The following is a 20,985-nucleotide window of genomic DNA, read 5'->3' as shown; positions in this document are numbered from 1 at the left end:
TAATAGACTGTGTAGTCAATCTCTGTTACTCATTTATCAATATTATGGTAGAATATTTGTAATTCTACCACTTTGGAATTTTTTTCTTTATCTTTTCTTCCTAGCCATCTTTTGCTTAGGCTTAAGACCCAAATCAAATCTCTTTTCTTTCAGTAGAATCACTCTTGTCCATCATAATCTTTTTCCCGCTGCCTACATTTCTAGCACTTAATTGCCTCTGTCACTCATTTGACAGTTACTCTTACAGTGCTTTGTGACATTTCTTACAAAAGTATTATGTATTTACTTTTGTCACCCCGGCTAGATGGAAAACTCTTTGAGAATGGAAACCATATCTTGTACTTGTTTTGTATCAGACACAGTGTAGTAGGCGTTTGGTATACATTTGATATGTCCTGAAACTTGGGAGAAAAATTAAACTTAATGAATTTCATGTTAGTGTATATGGAATTTTTTCCTAAAATGCATCCTTTTGTTTCTACTTTATTTTTTATTTTGAAATAACTTAAAATATATAGAAAAGCTATAAGAATAGTACAAAGATCTCCTGAACATTCTTCACTCATATTGACAGTTAACATTTTTGTCACATTTGCTTTGTTATTTTCTCTACATATTTTTTTTTTCCTGCTAAACCATTTGAGAGTAAATTGCAAATATAATGCCCCTTTATCCTAAATAGTTCAGTGTACATTTCCTAAGAATAAAGACACCAGTTATACAGCCATAGTACAGGAATCAAAATCAGGAAATAAACATTAGTATATTACTATTTTAAAATCCGTAGACGGTATTTAAATTTCACCAATTTGTTCCAATGACATTCCATTTAGTTTTTGTCTCTTTAGTCTTCTTGCCTTGTTTAATATGGAACTGAACTGTTCCTGAGCCTTTCCCCCCGCTTTTTCATGACATTGACATTTTGAAGATTACCAACTATTTATTTTGCAGGATGTCTGTCAATTTGATTTTGTCTGATGTTTCATCATGATTAGATTTTAGGATATGCATTTTTGGCGACTATACTGTATAAATGATGTGTCCCCAGTGCATCATATATATTAATTTAGTAAATAAAATTTAAATCATCACAGTGAATGATAATAATCACTGGTGTGTTTGAATAGCATAGTGATCAAGACAGGCTGGGGTTCAAATTCTGATGCTACCATTTATTGGTTATGTAATCTTGGGCTTAATCTCTCTTTGATTAATTTCTACATCTGTAATTGCAGATAAATGCCTTTTTGTAGGTCAAAAATAGTTGCATATTGGCAATTTTGTATGGATCTATTTAGCATTTGTAGATTTGTGAGATGAAATGAGACAATGCCTGCAGCACCAAATATGTTCCATACACATTAACAATATATTTATTATTAATTATTCAATATAGTTCTGTGAAAATTGTGTAAAAATATGTCAGCATGATTGTTGGTTACATTCTAAAATTATTTTTGAGTTGAATTTGTAACACCTCCTCTGATACTGTCATTTGTAGTTCTGCAAAAGTAATTGTCAAATACAACCAAAAATTGTATAAATATATGTAACTACATAATGCATTCATATACAATATCCAAATATATATTAATATCAGATGTAACTAATTTTCACATAAGTAATTTTAAAAATATAACTGATACCTCAAGAGTGATTGAAGTGTCTTAGGGTTATTTGCCTCTGCCCTGAATAACCTAGGACTATACTCATTTACTCCTTGTGTCGTCTTAAAAATGCTATTTTCTCCTTACTATGGCAGCTTCGCCTGAACCACTTTTTAATTTGTCACTTTTTATTTGCTGTGAATTGGAAAACTAGATTACTTTGGTTTGTACACAGTTCTAATAAACTTAGTTAAGGGAAACTTAGGAGGGCCAGAGGAACCTTCCTGAAAATAATTGAAGTGATTTTCATTCTTAGTACTTCATGGTTTTAGTTTTGGCTTTCATAGGGTCCTTTTCTGCTCACTTTCAGGCCCTGGCTCAGTTCTGGTTGGTCAAAATTTAAAAATGACTTCTCTCTGAGTTTGGCATAATGTAAAATGCCAATTCACCTTTGCTTTCCTGACGAGTAATTAACTTTCTCATTGTTTTGTTTTTGGACAATCATATTTGATCTGTAATTATATTATCTTATTTGTAGGAAGTTTTTCCTCATATGTTGCAATACAGATTGGTAATGGAGAGTCCTCTGAAAATGGCAGCATTTGGAAATGAGTGTGCTGCAATGTTGATAGTCCCTGAAAATCAGACATCACTGCATGAGAGGCTGCTTTATAATAACGACTCAGATTTTCTATTTCATCTCTTCACTGGTGGACAGAACAAATTACATTTGTTTACCATCTTGGATTTCAACCCCTGTTTGAAATTTACCCGTTTATTCTTCCTCCTCATCCTGGGAGGGAGGTCTTATATCTTCTGAATAGCAAGGGTAGTGACTTAAAAATATAAGATTAGTAGACCGTAGAGTATTCAGATTTTGAGAGAAACTTCTATTCTCATACCTAACTTTGAAACCTGAGTAATTTTGCGCCACATCGTTTAGAACCAGATTTTTTAAAGGTTCTGGTTTTGTATATGTGTTTATAGTGAGAGAACTAAGATAGATTTATATTTAAGATTTTGTATTTGCAATGGTTAAATGTTGTTTTCTTTACAGTATATTTTTGATGCCTGTTTCCTTTCTTTAGACAGATACAGAAAACCACACAAAACAAATGGAAAGCTTAGTAAATTATTACGACATGAACATCCTTGTAACCACAATCCAGAACAAGAAATAGAACTTTGCCAGTCACTCCAGAAGCCACTACATATGCCCATCCTAATCACAGTCCCTTTCTTCCAAAATTATCTACTAATCCTGGCTTTTGTAGTAATCACTTCCTGTTTCCTTATGGTGTTATCCCGTGTGTCCATCCCCGGATACTAGAGTTTAGTCTTACTTTTTAAGTACTTAAAATGCATCTTTATTGTGATCTGATTGTAAAGGAATGAGAAATTACAATAACAAATATAATCACTAATATTATGATGGTACTAGAAACAGTTATTTGGAAGCTCAAGGCCCTACATAGCTAAAAACATGGTTTTAAAACATGAAGTAATGTTTAGACACTTATGTTCATGTTTTGTTTTTTTTCTTTTACACAAATACCACAAAACACAAGATTACTTTAACTTTCCTTCAGCATCCATATTTTCCAAGAGAACATGTTATGTTCCTTCTTATGTTGATTAACAGCTGTACGTTGCTTTACAGTTAATAAAACAGATATTCATGATCTCGTTTAATCCTCACAACAGTCTTACGGGCATGTTTTTCCCATTTTATAGGTGAGGAAATGATAATATAACTAGTAAGTGGTGAAGCCTTGATTGGAAAAGATTTCCTTTTAACTGGTTTTTGAATTTCAGTCATCTGAATACCTTCATGTTTTTTCCTAGTCTCAATTGGTACTATTTCATTTAATGATTTTAAGATGACTTTTTTAATTAATAGATTCTATATAGAACAGTTTTAGATTTTTACATAAAAATTGAGTACATAGCACAGAGTTGCCACATTCTCCCACCCCTGCCTTCCTTTATTATTAACATGTTGTATTAGTGTGGTATATTTGTTACAATTAAAAAATCAGTAGTGATACATTGTCGTCTACTAACGGCCATGGCCTATTCGGATTTCCTTAGTTTTTACCTAATGCCCTTTTCCTGTTCCAGCATCCCATCTCATTGTCATGATGTGTCCTTAGGCCCTCTGCTGTGACAGTTTTTTTTTTATTTTCCTTGTTTTGATGACCTTGACAGTTGTCAGTATTGGTCAGCTGTGTTGTAGGATATCGCTCTACTGAAATTTGACTGATGTTTTTCTCCTAATGAAACTGAGATTGTGGGTTTTGGGGAAGACCACAGCGTGCCATTCTCATCACATCATATCATGGGGTACGTGCAATTAACATGACTTATCATTGGTGATGTTGACCTTGATCACCTGGCTGAGGTAGTGTTTGTGAGGTTTCTGCTTTATAAAGTTATTTTTCTCTACCTGCTTCTTATACTATACTCTTTGGAAGGAAGTCTCTATGTACAGCCCACGCTTACGGTGTGGAGAGTTACATTCCACCTCTTAGAAGGCAATGTGTCTACGTAATTTATTTAGAATTCTTCTACAAGAGAGATTTGTCTCTTCTCTTCCATTAGTTAATTTACTCAGTCCTGTATTAATATTAGTATAGACTCATGGATTTTTTTTTTTTGTCATTGTTGTTTTTTATACTTTGGTTTATGATCCAATACTTCTTTATTTTGTTGCTCAGATTGTTCTGGCTTTAGCCATTGGGAGCTCTTTCGGTTGGCTCCTGTGTCCCTCTGACATACCCCCACCAATTTTATTTTATTTTATTTTTATTTTTATTTTTATTTTTTGAATTTCTGTCACTGTAAAATGACAGTTTTTAGGCACATTTACTTTAAGATTACACTTTATACCACTCAATAGAAAGTCAGTTTATAGAAAATATTTATGTTTATCTTAAAAATTGGATGTTTATATATCAACAAAGTGTTAGTGAAGTACTAGACTTTTTCCTCAAAGTAATTAGAAGAAGGGCCACTTAAACTTCTGTCTCTCATACACTTCCTAGAGCTTGCTGCTTCCTTTGTAAGTATAACTCTTTTGTAGTAGTTGTTTCAATATTGACTGGGTTTCAATATTGACTGGATATACTTCTGTGTATTAAGTACTAAATGGCATGGGTGAAGCTTATGAGTTTCGGAAAGGAAGGATCCAGTATTGAGTAGAATGAAAGAAAGATCTTCTTCGGGGTGAGACCTATAGTGGATCCTGAAGATGGGAAAAGGAATGGAGGATGAAGTCATTTCTGATCAGAAAGAATGAAAGAGCATTACTTGCAGAACAATGAGGAAATTGGCTTGGGTGGAATCTTGTGTTGATATAAATAGGAGTAGTTTGAAAGTATCTGAACCATTGGATTAATGTGGTCTGTCTTTTGTGATAAGATTTAAAGTCAGTGCTTTGAAGTACAGTATGTCAAAAGGAGTCAGTTCTAATTATGAAAGATCTTGGATATTTAAAATCTGCAAATAAAATGTCCTTAGAGAGGTTGAAACCTTTGTCCTTCTAAGAAAGTTATATACTTTCTCATTGGAACACTGAAATTTAAATTGTATAACTTTGTTCCTGTTAACTGCATAGTGTGTTGCCAATGTTCTGACTAGGATAAGATTTACCGTTTGTTTTGGTGGGTATTGTAAATTTAGGCTGGCAGCACATGGTAATATTTTGTTTCCTGACACAAAATAACCCACTTTAAAAAGGTATGTAAATATATTAATATATGTAACGGGTTTCTTTAGTTATTGTGGTACTCAACTACTTTGGAGCCTTTTTGGTCATTTGTTAAAATTAAATGTTTTTGTTGGCTTTTAATTTCTTAATAAAAATTTTCTAATTTACTGTGTCTTTTACTTACAAAGTAATGTATGCTGTTTGAAATTTAACTAGTGTATATTTAATGTCACTTTTAATGAATTAAATTAAATATTAAGACTTCCACATTTACCTTTCAACAGCCATTTAAAATTTTTACTTGTTTCAGCATTTTAGAGAGAAGTTAGGGAGATATATTAAAAACAGACTCTGTAGTAGATGTTGTTAGTGATCATGTTTTATCACAAGAAATTAGAATAGAATGTTTTGTTAATGTTTAAGATTGTTTTGGGGGACCTGGCATTTTTAGAAACTTTTCCTCCCCCCCAACTAGTCACTGCTAAAATTCTGTCTTAATTTCTTTTTATTTTATTTAGAACTTTACCAATTAACAGATCTATTGGCATGGCATCAAAAGATATATTTACCACATGTACACATTATTTAGTATATAGTAAAGGAGATTATTATCCCCTTCATTTATTTCTTTATCTTCATAGCATTTTCCGTCGTTTCTCCAGTGGCAGAATTGTACCATTTATTGTTTAGCACTTGGGAATAGGAAAATATACCTGTGGATTTTGTTTTTTTGAGTCAAAGTCTTACTCTGTTCCCTAGAGTAAAGTATAGCTCACTGCAGCCTCCAACTCCTGGGCTCAGGTGATCCTCCCGAGTAGCTGGGACTACAGGCACACACCACCATGACTGGCTAATTTTTTAAATTTTTTGTGGAGATAGGGTCTCGCTCTGTTGCCCAGGCTGGTCTCGAACTCCTGGCCTCAAGTGATCCTCCCACCTTAGCCTCCCAAAGTGCTGGGATTACAGGCATGAGCCACTACACCTGGCCATACCTGTGGGTTTTTTTTTTTGTTTTTTTTTTTTTAACAAAAGGTCTCACATATTTATTACTGAACCAGCTTATTAGTACAGAGCATATAAACAAAGAGAAAAATCACTTTTCCCAATGAAATGTGTCTGTCTGGATAATAGTGACATTTCCAGCTTGGACATGGTAAGATGATAGTGACCTTGATACAGCATAAATATGTGTGCCATTATATCATGTGCAATCCTTATAGACCCAGCTTGGTTCTTCTCCAATGTCTCCTCTTGGAATTGTACCTGGTTTTATTGCCAGTTTTCATACGAATCCATTGGGGAATGGGACGATTTTGCTTCTGTTTCTTGGCCAGAAACCTCTTGATTCTGAAAGTCTTGTGAGAAGACATGGCGAGGGAGAGTCAACGGGATGCAGCCTACCTGTGGATATTTTAAAAGTAGCTACTAGAGAAAGAGGAGTTGACAGTACTGTGTAATGGTAAGGCACTGGACTAGGAGTCTGGAGGCCTGCATTCTACTCCTGGCTCTGCCCTGTATTATGTAACCTTGGAAGTCAGGAAACCAGAGTCTTAGAATCTATAAGACTTATTCATACCTGGTCTTGGAAGTTATACAATTTTTGTTGGTCAAAAAGCAGGTCATAAGGCCAGCCCAGATTCAAAGGAGGGGACTGCACAAGGGTATGAATACTAGTAGGCTTGGTCCATTAAGGGATCATCTTTGGAGTTTAGCTGCACTACAGAATCTACAAATCTATAACTTGCATAGTAGATATAAAACTTTTAAAAAACAGAATTGTATTCAAATCTTATAATCCAAGATGATTTTCGTAAAATTTAGCTACCTTTATATTTTTATGTCCCTATAAAAGCTTCCAGAGTACTCTGCAAATTTATTTATATTTTCCCTTGAATTGTGTGTACCTCAGATGCAAATTTTATCATGAAAAATGCTGAACAAGCAGAAAAGATGAAAGAATTTTACAGTGAACACCTAAATATCCACCACTTAGATTCTATAATTAACATTTTGCTGTATTGTATTACCACATATCTATCCACCATAAACCTATCTTTTTGTGAATTTAAAAGTAAGTTGCAGGTACTCAGCATTAAATTATTATACTTTTTCCTTCCAATTAATACGTCATCTGTTCTTTTCCCATTTCATATCTTTTTATAGTTACTGCTATTATTAATATTTTAATATGTGAAGTTTTAAAGGTTGTTACAGCCTGATAATTAAGAGTACTTGACATTTCATTGAATGGCTGGACCACTATTTTTAATCTCGCCACTATTGGACAATTGAGTTGCTTTCCAATTGAGAAAAGCTGTTGAACCAAATGAAATATTAGGCTTGTTGTCTAAAATTGGTTATATGCAAAGTTTATCCCACCCGTCTAATTGACAACCTTAAGTGAGAGTTGAAACTGATGAAATGACAGAGAACCAAAGTAGCTGGAAGAAATAAAGATTGACTTCATTCCTGATTGACTTTGAAACTGCATCAGGAGCAAAAAAGAAAGAAAAAAAATGTAATTTTCAACTGTGATGAAACATTTTTGTTAAGTAAATTTTCATTTTTTGCAAGTTTTCTGACAGTTATTCTCATATGATAGGGCTTAGTAAATTTCCTATTTAAAGGTTACCTTCAAGTTTCAGCATATTAGAAACCTTTGGTGTTAAATACAAGATATGTATATTATATGTAATTATATGTATATTATATTCCCTATAAATTTTGTTCCTACTTTTTGTGGAACTCCTCTTTGCACTCTAATAAGGTGTAACCACTTGCTATATTGTATACTTACATAAGTAGTAGTTTCTTCAAACTTTTCTCCTAGCTTGAGCATAATTAGCTAATTAGAGTGTTATTCAAACAAATTGAATTCTATGTTAGGGATACAGAGCCTTTTAGAAAGAAGATAATTTGAGTCCTCCTACATTGAGACAGGATTATACTTAACCCATCAAGGCAGTTGAGTCTCTTGGTTTATTAAAAGATTTTTCAGAAAAAGCAATTCTTGATTGCCAACATTTATTTTTCCTTTACTGCTTTAGTGTAAAAAAAAAAAAAACACCAACTTATCTAACCTACACTCTTCATGGTATAGATTCAGTACATTTCTTGTTGTTTACCCTCTATGGAAACAGATGATTACTATTTTTCATTTAGTGACTTTAGATACTTGAAATCAAACATTTGTCTTTTTGACTTTGCTATGCTTGAATTAAATTATGTACGTAGTAAAAACTTAACACATTGACTGCCAAACACAAAAAAAAAAACCAGAAACTTTTCTTTGGGACCATAGTGTTTTATTACAAAAATTGAATAAAAACTTTGAGTGTAAGTTAAAGGTAAACATAAATAAAAAAGCGAATTTATTGATTTCTATTCATTTAATCCATGTTTTTAGAATTAAATTGTTAATATTAATTGTAACAATAAGATCAACAAGTAAATTTTATATATGCTTCATGCGGCCCTGGGGTCAAAACTAGAGTGAGTTAAATACAACTCTCATGGCAGTTAATGTGTTAAATGGAGCCTTCTACCCATGAAAAAGATGCTCTCTAAGGATTCTTAAAATATGCTTCTGGCCTACGTTTGGTCATATTTGTGTGTGCATGTATTCATTGTCTTAATGAGTATTTAGGTAATTTGAACTATATTGCTTGATTGTTGGGACCGTCTTTAGTCTTTAGAACATATATCCAAGTATCAGATCCATCCACAAATACAGCCAGTCTCCTCACTAGCAAAAATGGTTTGGATCTGATCTGCTTTTGAATACGTAGATTTACTTTGGGGAAGACATGAAGAATCTGATCTGGGCTCTGATCATCTCACTTTTGGATGATACTTAGAATGTTAGATTGATTTTGGGATTGAGTAATTTATGAGTCCGAGGTAGATCTGGGGTGTTCCTAGAAGATTGCATAGTCTGAAATGAAGTGGGCTCTAGAACATTCCAGGTATTCTGCACTTGAAAATTACTACTTGGATCTCTTATGTGTATGGATCTTCCTGAGACTGTCTGAAGAGAATAGAATAGTGGAGGAAAGGAGAATTAAATTTGCCCTATCACTTTTACTTAAGTGTTAGCCTTTCATACTTGGTTCCTGTTCACACAGCACAACAAAATTCCATACTAGGAGTACATGGCTGCTCCTTTAAATATTGAAGATGCTTTACTTTGACCATAAGAATATTTGAAGTTTGGCATTCAGTCAGTACTGTGGTAGAGGCTGCTGCTTTGTTTTTTTCAAAGTCAGTGAAAACTTTTTTTTAAAAAAAAGAGTTGGGGTCTGGTTATGTTGCCCAGGCTATATTCAAACTCCTGGACTCAAGCTATCCTCCTGCCTCAGCTTCCTGAATAGCTAGGACTGCAGGCACATGCTACCATGCTGGCTCAGTGAAAACTTTTACTATAGGTACAATACAGTTACGTCATGCTTATTATGTATTTTCTCGAAAATTTAACTGAAACACATTTGCCTGTTTCATCAGTGCATCATTTGTGCACTAATGAGTCTTGACCACGAGGAAACCACAGTGAACATAGAAACAGGTCAGTTCCAAAGCCAAGAGTAAATTTAGTTGTAGACCTTTAGTTGATTAATTATAGCAAAAACAGCATCAAATGAGGAAGAATCCTTTTCATATGGAAATATAATTGACCCTTGAACAACATGAGTTTGAGCTGTATGGGTCCACTTATATGTGGATTTTTTTCAACCAAATGTGTACTGGCAGGATGCCAAACCTGTGTATACTGAGGACTGATATATGTGGGTTCTGCTGGGCCATTCACAGGACTTGAATGCACAGATTTTTGTATATCCAAGGGTCCTGGGACCGATCCCATGTATACCAAAGGAAGACTGTTGATGTTTTTGAAAAGGTCTACCTTAAAGTTTCCAAGTTCTTTTAATCTTTAACTTGCTTTAGTTTCTACATTTAACTTTTCTTTTAGCCTAATTTTCATAAATTAGAAAATGACAGGTTGTATTTAACATAAAGTTTTCGAAAATCAAAAGTTTTATAAAGTGTGTGTTTTGGGATTTTTGTTTGTTTTTTGTTTTGGTGCAGGATCATTTAAAATGCCTTGCAGCCAGGGAGAGCTGCCTCTAAATTTCTATATAGGAAGGCCTTAGGGATGGCAATTTCGGTGTGGGAGTGTGTTTTGAAGATTTGTTTTGAAACTGCTCTTGAATAAAAAGCATATTATTTTTAGTCATAGTGTATGTCCTAGATCATTCAAAACAGCAACGTTCTCTAAAAATGGTTTTATTCATATATAATGCATATATAACACAGTTGAAAAATAATAGTTGTCCATATCAAATACAGGCATACCTTGTTTTGTTGTGCTTCGCTTTATTGGGCTTCACAGATAATGTGTTTTTCACAAATTGAAGGTTGTAGCAACCCTGTGTCAAGCAAGTCTATAGGTCCCATTTTTTAGCAGCATATGCTTACTTCCTGTCTCCATGTCACATTTTGGTAATTCTTGCAGTGTTCACACTTTTTCATTATTCTCATTTGGTTATCTGTGATCAGCCATCTTTGATGTTACTGTTCTAATTGTGTTGGAGTATAACACAAACCACACCCATACGAGATGGCGAACTTAATCTATAAATGTGTGTGTTCTGACTGCTCCACCTTGACTGGCTGGCTATTACCCTCTCTCTTTCCTTCTCCTCAGGCTTCCCTGTTTCCCTGAGGCACAACAGTATTGAAATTAGGCCAGTTAATAACCTGACAGTGACCTCTGGTTGTTGAAGTTAAAGGAAGAGTCGCATGTCTATCACTTTAACCCAGAAGCTAAGAAATGATAAAGCTTAGGGTGGAAGGCATGTCGAAAGTTGAGATAGGCTAAAAGCTAGGTAGGCATCTTGTACCAAGCAATCAAGTTGTAAATGCAAGGTAAAAATTCTTGAAAAGTGCTACTCCAGTAAACATTTGAATGATATTAAAGTGAAAGCCTTATTGTTGATGCAGAGAAAGTTAGTGGTCTGGAGAGAAGATCAAACCAGCCAAAACATTCTCTTAAGCCAAAACCTAATCCAGAGCAAGATCCTAACTCTCTTTAATTCTATGAAGGCCAAAAGAGGTTAAAGAAGCTGCAGAAGGAAAGCTTGAAGCTAGCAGAGGTTGGTTCATGAGATTTAAGGAAAGAAGCCATATCCCTAACATAAAAGTGCAAGGTGAAGCAGCAAGTGCTGATGGAAAAACTGCAGCAAGTTATCCAGAAGATCTAGCTAAGATCTCTGATGAAGGTGTTTACACTAAACAACAGTTTGTCAATGTGGATAGAAGAACCTTCTATTGGGAGAAGATGCCATCTGGGGCTTTCATAGCTAGAGAGGAGAAGACAATGCCTGGCTTCAAAAGATGGGCTGACTCTGTTCTTAGGGGCTAATGGAGCTGATGACTTTAAGTTGTAGCCAGTGCTTATTTTCTGTTCTGAAAATCCTAGAGCCCTTAAGAATTGTGCTAAATCTGCTCTGTATGTGCTCTATAATGGAACAACAAAGCATGGATGACAGCACATCTATTTATAGCATGGCTTACTGAATATTTTAAGCCTACTGTTGAGACCTGCTGCTCAGGAAAAAAGATTCCTTTCAAAATACTGCTCATTGACAATGCACCTAGTCATCCAAGAACTCTGATGGGGATGTTACAAGGAGATTACATTTGTTTTCATGCCTGCTAACACAACATCCATTCTGCAGCCCATGGGTCAAAGAGACATTTTGACTTTCAAGTCTTATAGTTTAAGAAATATGTTTCATAAGACTATAGCTAGCTGCCATAGAAGTGATTTCTTTTTTTTTTTTTTTTTTTTTTTTTTGTTGAGACAGAGTCTCACTTTGTTGCCCAGGCTAGAGTGAGTGCCGTGGCGTCAGCTTAGCTCACAGCAACCTCAGACTCCTCGGCTTAAGCGATCCTACTGCCTCAGCCTCCCGAGTAGCTGGGACTACAGGCATGCGCCACTATGCCTGGCTAATTTTTTCTATATAGATTTTTAGTTGTCCATATAATGTCTTTCTATTTTTAGTAGAGACGGGGTCTCGCTCAGGCTGGTCTCGAACTCCTGACCTTGAGCGATCCACCTGCCTCGGCCTCCCAGAGTGCTAGGATTACAGGCATGAGCCACCGCGCCCGGCCTTCTTTGGTGGATCTGTGCAAAGTAAATTCAAAACCTTCTGGAAAGGATTCACCATTCTAGATGCTATTAAGAGCATTCATGATTCATGGGAAGAGGTCAAAATATCAACATTAAAAGGAATTGGAAGAAGTTGATTCCAGCCTGTCATGGATGACTTTGAGGGGTTCAAGACTCAATGGAAGAAGTAACTGCAGATGTAATGGAAATAGCAAGAGAACCAGAATTAGAAGTGGAGTCTGAGGATGTAACTGAATTAATGTAATCTCATGATAAAACTTGAGTGGATGAGGAGGTGCTTCTTATGGATTAGCAAAGAAAGTGGTTTCTTGAGATGGAATGCACTCCATCTGAGAAGGTGGTAAAGATGTTGTGAACATTGTTGAGATAACAACAAAGGATTTACAATATTGCATAAACCGTTAATAAAGCAATGGCAGGGTTTGAGAGGCTTGACTTCAATTTTGAAAGAAGTTCTGTGGGTCACATGCTGTCAAACAGCATCACATGTTACAGAGAAATGTTTCATGAAAAGAAGAGTCAATTGATGTGGCACACTTGACTGTTGTCTTATTTTAGGAATTGCCACAGCCACCACCACTGTTAGTAGCTACCACCCTGATCCGTCAAGCAACCGTCAATGCTGAGGCAGGATCCTCTACCAGCAAAAAGATTATGACTCACTGAAGGCTCACATGATTATTAGTATTTTTAGCAATGAAGTGTTTTCTAATTAAGTTATGTGCATTTTTATACCCAATGCTATTGTGCACTTAATAGGCTACAGTATAGTGTGAGTATAACTTTTATATGCACTAGGAAGCCAAACAATTTGTGTAACTTGCCTTGTGGTAGTCATATTTGCTTTATTGCAGTGGTCTGGAGCTGAATCTCAATTATCTCCGTGGTATGCCTGTATATACTTTGTCACTTGAAAAAAATTGCAATTCTTTGAGTATTTTTGATAGGCTGCTAGAGATGATGGGATGGGGGGCGGTAAAGTCACCCATAAGCTCCACCATTGGCAATAATGCATTTTGTTCCTTATTTATGTTGCCACTGCCTTATTTAAACTACCATTACTTCTAACCTACACAGTTCAAACAGCCTCTTGTCTGTTGACCTGCTTCTAGTCTCATCTCTCTCAAACCCTTCCTTTGCCTTAAATTTATCCTCCACTTAGCCACCAGAGGGTGAGCACTTAAATTGCAAATTTGATCTGGCCACCCTACTCCTGTCCTCCAATACAGTGGTCCTTGGAATGAGATGTGTAAGATGATTTATTGGTAGTGGAGGAAAAAATACTTATGAATGAATGAATGAAACAGGGTTTTGCTCTGTCACCCAGGCTGGAATACAGTGGCGTAATCATTCATAGCTCACTGTAACCTCAAACTCCTGTGCTCAAGCAATCCTCCTGCCTCAGCCTTCGGAGTAGCTGGGACTGCATGTACATGCCACCACACTTGGCTAATTTTTTTTTTTTTTTTTTTTGAGAGACGGGGTCTTGCTTTGTGTTGCCCAGGCTGGTCCCAAATGCCTGGCCTCAACTGATCCTCCCACCTTAGCCTCCCAAAGTGCTGAGATTATGGATGTGAGCAATTGTAGCTGGCCCAAAGTTTTAAATTTGCTTTTTAAACCTATAATAAGGGAAAGAAATTATGCCTTACCAATATTGAATAGGAGGATTATCATGTACCTTCATTTAGTCTGTCTGACAGTCAACTCTCACTGGAGGAGGAGTGGGAGTTCTACATTACACAGAGGTTGAGGGTGGAACTCTCTTTCATTGACTCTCAGTGTATTGAAGTATATTGCCATTCACCTGTACCTTGTTTTGTAAATTTATTGGTTATATTACCTAATTCTCACAAAATAGATACATGGCTTAAAAAGATTTCTTCAAAGAAATTATAGATTTAAAATAATGTTGATATGTCAAGCATAGGAGAACAATAAGAAATATAGTGGCTGATTCTTCTATTCTTAGTCGAAGCTCATTGTCAGTCACAATACATGCTTAAAAACAATGATCTAATCAGATCTGATAAGAAATCATCCTCTTCAAAGTCAAATTTATTGAGAAGACTTTTTTGAAATATAGATGAATCTTACCCTATATATATATTTGCCTTAAGACATTAACTAATGATTGAAAAACCAAAAAGGAATTTATTTGCCATGTCTGATAGATTCACCACTTCAGGTTTCCATAAAATTTAAACATTTTAAGCGTCTTTGGGGGGATTAATTCCTATTGGGAAAATAAGGTAATGTGTGGGAGTATGTAAAAGTAATATAAAATTTTGACCACAAGATTAAAATATTTGCTTCAATGGGAAGAAATAAATACGTAATTTTGAAGCATAAAAAATCAGTGGAAGTATGAAGCTATTGCTGCCAGCAAGGCATCTAAGATATCATTTGTTATTCCACACTTCTCAAATTCTATTTTTTATAGGTTTTATGTTACAACATATTAGCATAATAGTATATGTATAAACATATACATATATTGGGAGTGTGGGCTCAACATTTCAAAACCTTTTTAAAATTGCCATATAACACATATAACCATAATCCAGGTCCAGAAAGAACATACTAGACACTCTTGAAGGTACTTGCTTCCCCCTTGTGCTTTTCCAGTTATTACCGCCCTCACATCTCCATAAGTAATTAATATCTTGATTCATGATAACATATAGTTTTACCTGTTTTTTATCTTTCTATAAGTGGAATCGTAAAGCATTTATACTTTATGTCTGTTTTCCATTTTTCAGTATTATGTTTATGATATGTGTGCAGCTGCAGTTCATTCATTATCATTGCTAAATGGTACTTGGTTATATGAATATGCTGCAATCTAGTTCATTCTAATATTGATGGATATTTGGTTTGTTTTCAATGTCTGACAATTACAGATAATGCTGCTCTGATTCTTATATGTATCTCTTGGTACATGTGTACACATTTCTGTTAGGTATAATCATAGAATTGGAATTTCTGGGTCGTAGGGAATGGGTATATTCCATTTTTATAGATAATGCTAAAATTTTCCATAAAGATTGTATCAGTATATAGTCCCACCAGGAGGTTTCATAATGAAGTTCTTGTTCCACATCTTCACCAACACTTGATATTGTTAGTCTTTTAAATTTTAGCCATCTGGTGAATGTGTAATGGTTTCTTATTGTGGTTTTAGATTGTATTTCCTTTTATTCTTTTTAAGGTTAAGCACCTTGTCATATATTTATTGGCCATTTGGACATCCTCTTTTATAAAGTTCCTGTTCAAATCTCTTGTACGTTTTTCTATTAGACTGTCTTTTTCTAGTTGATTTATAGGCATTCTTTATATATTCCGGATATTAGCCCTTTTTCAGTTATGTGTTCCTACTACGTTCTCATACCCTAGCTCACCTTTTTTACTTTTATATGGCATCTTTTTATGAGTAGACATTCTTAATTTTAAGATTCTTTTCTCAGTAATGATTTCTGTCTTGTTTAAGGAACTTCTGAAAGCTTCATTGTTTCTCTGAAGTTTCTCTGAAGTTTCTCAAAGTTTCACTGTCTCTCACATTTATATCTACAGTCCACCTGGAATTGATTTTTTAGATGCAATGAGGTAAAGGTCAGGTTTCATTTTTTTCCCCTTCGTATGGAGATCCTCTTGAGCCAACGTTGTTTATTGACATAACTCCTGTTTCCCCAGATGTCTAACGTGCCAACTTTGATCTGTAGGTGAGTGGGTTTATTTTTAGATTCTCTTTTCAGTTGCATTGGTCCATTTGTCTATCCTTATCTTAATTACTGTAGTTTTATAATAGATATTGATATCAGGTGGAACAAGCACTTCTACCCTTTTCCTATTCTTCAAGAGGGTTTCAGTTACTCTTGACCCTTTGCTTTTGTGTATAAATTTTAAAATCAACTTTTCAAATTCCATGCGCACCACTATTGGGATTTTTTTTCTGTATTGCATTAAATTTTTACATCAATTTAGGTAAAAGTGATATCTTTTCATTGATTCTTCAGTTTATGAACATGTTATAATCCTTTTATTATTTAGGTCTTTAATTTCTTTCAGTAACCTTTTATAGTTTTATGTGTAGATGTCTTGAACACCTTTTATTATTTTTATTCCTAGGTGTTCATTATTTTTTAGTACTTCTGTAAATAGTATCTTGTTTTAAAATTTCTTTTTCTGTTTGTTGCTACTATATGCAAATACAGTTGACTTTTGTAAATTGACCCGTGTCTATTAACCTTGCTAAACTCATTTGTTAATTCTGATAAGCTATCTTTTTATTTTTGGGATTTTTATATAAACAGTCATACTCTGTGAATAATGATAGTTTTATTTTTTCTATTCTAATTTTATAGCTTTAATTTACTTGTGTTATTGAACTGGGTAGGACTGCCAGTACAGAATAGTAGTGATGAGAGTAGGCATCTGCTATGGTTTGAATGTTTGACTAGTCTGAAACTCATGTTGAAACTTAATCTCCATTTTAACAGTGTAAAGAAGGTGGGAAATCCGACTATGGTGTTTAAGAGGTGAGACCTTTGGGAGGGAATTAGGATTAGATGATGTCATGAGGGTGGGCATTAGTGGCTTTATAAAAGGAGAAAGTGAGACCTGAGCTAGCATGTTTAGCTCCCTTGCCATGTGATACCCTGCACCAACTCTGGACTCTGCAGAGAGTCCCAACCGACAAGAAGGCCCTCACCAGATGTGGCCCCTTGACCTTGGACCACCTAACCTCCAAAACTGTAAGAAATAAATTTTGTTTCTTTGTAAATTACCCAGTCTCAGGTATTGAGTTATAGCAATAGAAAATGGACTAAGCATTCTCGTTTTGTTCCCTATCTCATAAGGAAAGCTTTTAATATTAAATATGATGTTTGCTGTAGTGTTGTTGTTATTGTTATTTGTGTGTATACCCGTTCCAGTTACTATGGGTACATAACAAATTACTCTTAGTGGTATAAAGTGATCATTTATGATCATGCATTCTATGGATTAGGAAGTAAGATAGGCACAGGGCAAGGCTTGCCTCTGCTCTGTGTTGTCTGAGGCCTTGGCTGGGAGTTGTGAAGGCAGGGGGGAATGAATCATCTGAAGGCTCATTTACTCATTTGTCTGGTTGTTGATGCTTGCTCTTAGCAGGGGGCTTCATTTCCTTTCCACCTGAGTACTTCCATGTGATCTCCATAAGGACTGGTATGAGCTTCCTCACAGCATGGTGGCTGGTTTCTTCTACAGCAAGCATTCCCAGAGAGAAAGCCAGACAGAAGCTGCATCCTTTTCAAAACCTAGTCTTAGAAGACACATATATAAGCACAATTTTTTTGCCATATTCTGAGTGAAACAGTTACAGACTCCCCTCAGTTACAGAAGGAGGGAACGTAGACCCCACTGTTTGGTGAAAGGACTGTCTGTCAGTCACATTGTTAAGCACGTGGGATGGTAGACATACATAAATGCACACACATATTTATGGATATGTGTGTCTTTCTTGCTAGAGAGAGAGAAATACAGAAATATGATGTGCCACAATGCCTTTTTATCAGGTTAGGAGTGTTCCCTTCTATTGTAGTATTTTTAAAGTTATTGTTTTGAAAGGATGTTAAATTTTATTAAATATTCTTTATCTCTTGAAATGAATATAATTTTATTTTTTTGTTAATGTGATGAAATTTACTGATTGAAATGAATTCAACTTGATTGTGATTTATCTTTTTTATGTATTATTGCATTTGGTTTGCTGATATTTTCTTTACAAATTTTGTATCTTTAGAAGGTTCTTGAGGGTAAGGACTATCTCTTACATCACATTTATGTCTACTGTGGACTTAATAGAGTGTTGTGCATATGATAGGTACTTAGAAAATACTTTTTTGGCCAGGCGCGGTGGCTCACGCCTGTAATCCTAGCACTCTGGGAGGCCGAGGCGGGTGGATTGCTCAAGGTCAGGAGTTCGAGACCAGCCTGAGCGAGACCCCGTCTCTACTAAAAATAGAAAGACATTATATGGACAACTAAAAATCTATATAGAAAAAATTAGCCGGGCATAGTGGCGCATGCCTGTAGTCCCAGCTACTTGGGAGGCTGAGGCAGTAGGATCGCTTAAGCCCAGGAGTCTGAGGTTGCTGTGAGCTAAGCTGACGCCACGGCACTCACTCTAGCCTGGGCAACAAAGTGAGACTCTGTCTCGACAAAAAAAAAAAAAAAAAAAAAAGAAAATACTTTTTTTTTTTTCTGTCTCTCAATCAATTCCTTATCTACAATCTCAGTTCCTTTACTGTGGTGTTGGTGATTTTTAAAAATATATTTTATTGTGGAAACCTTTGTAAAGGTTTTCTGGAAATGTAAACATATCTGTCCTTTAATAAATCTGTGAGTAGTCTCATAGTTTTCCTCAGAAGTATTATGTTTCTATTCTTACAGATTTTTATCATTTCTTTCAGCTTCAGGATCCTGTCTTAGTCCATTTTGTTGCTATAAAGGAATTATATAAAGAAAAGAGGCTTATTTGGCTCACGTTTCTGCAGGGTGTACAGGAAGCATGGCACCAACATCTGCTTCTGATGAAAGCCCCAGACTGCTTTCACTCATGGCAGAAGGTGAAGGGGAGCCAGCATGTACAAAGATCACCTGGTGAGACAGGAAGCAAGAGAGAGGGGAGGAGATGCCAGGCTCTTTTTAACAACCAGCTTTCTTAGGAACTAATAGGGCAATAACTCACTCATGACCGTGAGGGTGGCACCAAGCCATCATGACCCAGACACTTCCCATTAGGCCCCACCTCCAACATTGAAGATCACATTTCAACATGAGATTTGAAGGGGTCAAACAAACCAAACTATAGCAGACTCTCATTATAAACATGTAAAAATTTTATTCTCTGAAGCAGGAATTACCAGAAAATTCAGATTCTCTATTTGGGGGCTAAATAAAAATTTAAAGTTGTCCTCTTTAGTCCCTTCTTCTCTGAAACTATGGAGAAATAGAGACATTAATGTACCACTGATGCTGATTAAGTAAAAGACAGTTTCTCAGACTTATTAATAAATATGTCTTTGTCATTTGAGAAGAGATAGTTTAAAAATTATTTTACATATTTTAAAATCATAAATATATACTTGCACATTTTAACAAATCAAAATTTGCATGATAGCCCTTGTTAACAGTTTCATTTGTATCCTTCCACATCAGGGGTTGACAAACTATGGCACTTGTGCCAAATTCACTGTTTGTTTTGAGACAGGGTCTTGCTCTGTGTCTTGGGCTAGAGTCATCATAGGTCACAGCAACCTCAAACTCCTGGGCTCTAAGTGATCCTCCTGCCTCAGCTTCCTGAGTAGCTGGGACTATAGGTGCACACCACTGCGTCCAGCTAATTGTTCTCTTTTTAGTAGAGATGGGGGTCTTGCTCTAGCTCAGGCTGGTCTTGAACTCCTGAGCCCAAGCAATCCTCCCACCTTGGCCTCCCAGAATGCTAGGATTACAGGCGTGAGCCACTGTGCCTGGCCACATTCACTGTTGTTTTATATCCTGTGAGCCAAGAATGGTTTTTATATTTTTAAATGGTTGAAAAAAAATCAAAGAAATAATATTTCATGACACATTAAAGATATATGAAATTCTAATTTCAGTGTCTGTAAATAAAGTTTTATTGGAATATAACCATGCTCATTTGTATAGGTTTTGTCTATGTCTGCTTTTGTGCTGCAACAGCAGAGTCTAGTAGCTAGGACAAAGACCTTTTGGCCTGCAAAGCCTAAAATATTATCAGGTACTTTACATAAAAAGTTTGCCAACCCTTGTTCTTCATGTACACGTTTTGTCGTTTGCTTTTTCAAAAAGAGGACATAAAATATGCTATGTAAACAATGAATATGCATTATCTTTTACTTACTGGAAATTAGCTTTTTAAAATTTGTCCAGTAATCATAGGTAGCCTTCCATGTTGATATACAGAGATATAACATTTTCTTTTAATAGCTGCAAAATATTCCATATTTAGATACCGTATTTCATTCACTCGATCTCATTTTGATAGACCTTAACATTTATTTATAGTCTTTTCTCTCCTTACTATGTACATAGGTCAAAGGGCATGTTATATGTGTTTTTCATTTTAATAGCTATTTTATTACAGATTATGGTTCAGAAGGTTTGTAGCAGTTCACATAAGCACCAGTACAAGTGCCTGTGTCCTAACATCCTGGTTAGTATTTGCTATCATTATTCTTTTTAAGTTGCTCATAAGATCAGTAGAAATTATTTTAATTTGCAAACCCCTGCTGACTGATAAGGCTGTCATTTGCACCTGTAAAGACATGCTTTAAAGGATCTGAAGTTTAATCATTATGTCAACATTTTGTTTTGCTTTCTTTTTTTAATGAGCTCTTAAATGTCAGCAGTTACAAATTGCAAATTTTACTGTAGACAGTTTGTCCCTGTGACAAGAGTACCATATGAGAGATTTTGCCGTA

The 20,985-nt window shown here is 35.3% G+C and overlaps 2 protein-coding genes across 2 annotated transcripts in view; one reads left to right on the top strand and one right to left on the bottom strand.

The window, feature by feature from the left end:
- Window positions 1–20,985, top strand: part of EML4 (EMAP like 4) — a 150,258-nt gene that overhangs the window by 34,663 nt on the left and 94,610 nt on the right. The gene's annotated exons all lie outside the window — the stretch shown is intronic.
- Window positions 6,476–20,985, bottom strand: part of LOC138399822 (large ribosomal subunit protein eL39-like) — a 196,972-nt gene continuing 182,462 nt past the window's right edge. Inside the window, exon 2 of the mRNA XM_069494488.1 lies at window positions 6,476–6,713. Within this exon, the coding sequence (XP_069350589.1) occupies window positions 6,531–6,686 (156 nt within the window). The 5' untranslated portion in view covers window positions 6,687–6,713 and the 3' untranslated portion in view covers window positions 6,476–6,530. The remainder of the gene's footprint in view (window positions 6,714–20,985) is intronic.

This window comes from Eulemur rufifrons, chromosome 19 (genome assembly GCF_041146395.1).
Source record: "Eulemur rufifrons isolate Redbay chromosome 19, OSU_ERuf_1, whole genome shotgun sequence".
NCBI lineage: Eukaryota > Metazoa > Chordata > Mammalia > Primates > Lemuridae > Eulemur > Eulemur rufifrons.
This window is presented reverse-complemented; position numbering and strand designations above follow the sequence as displayed.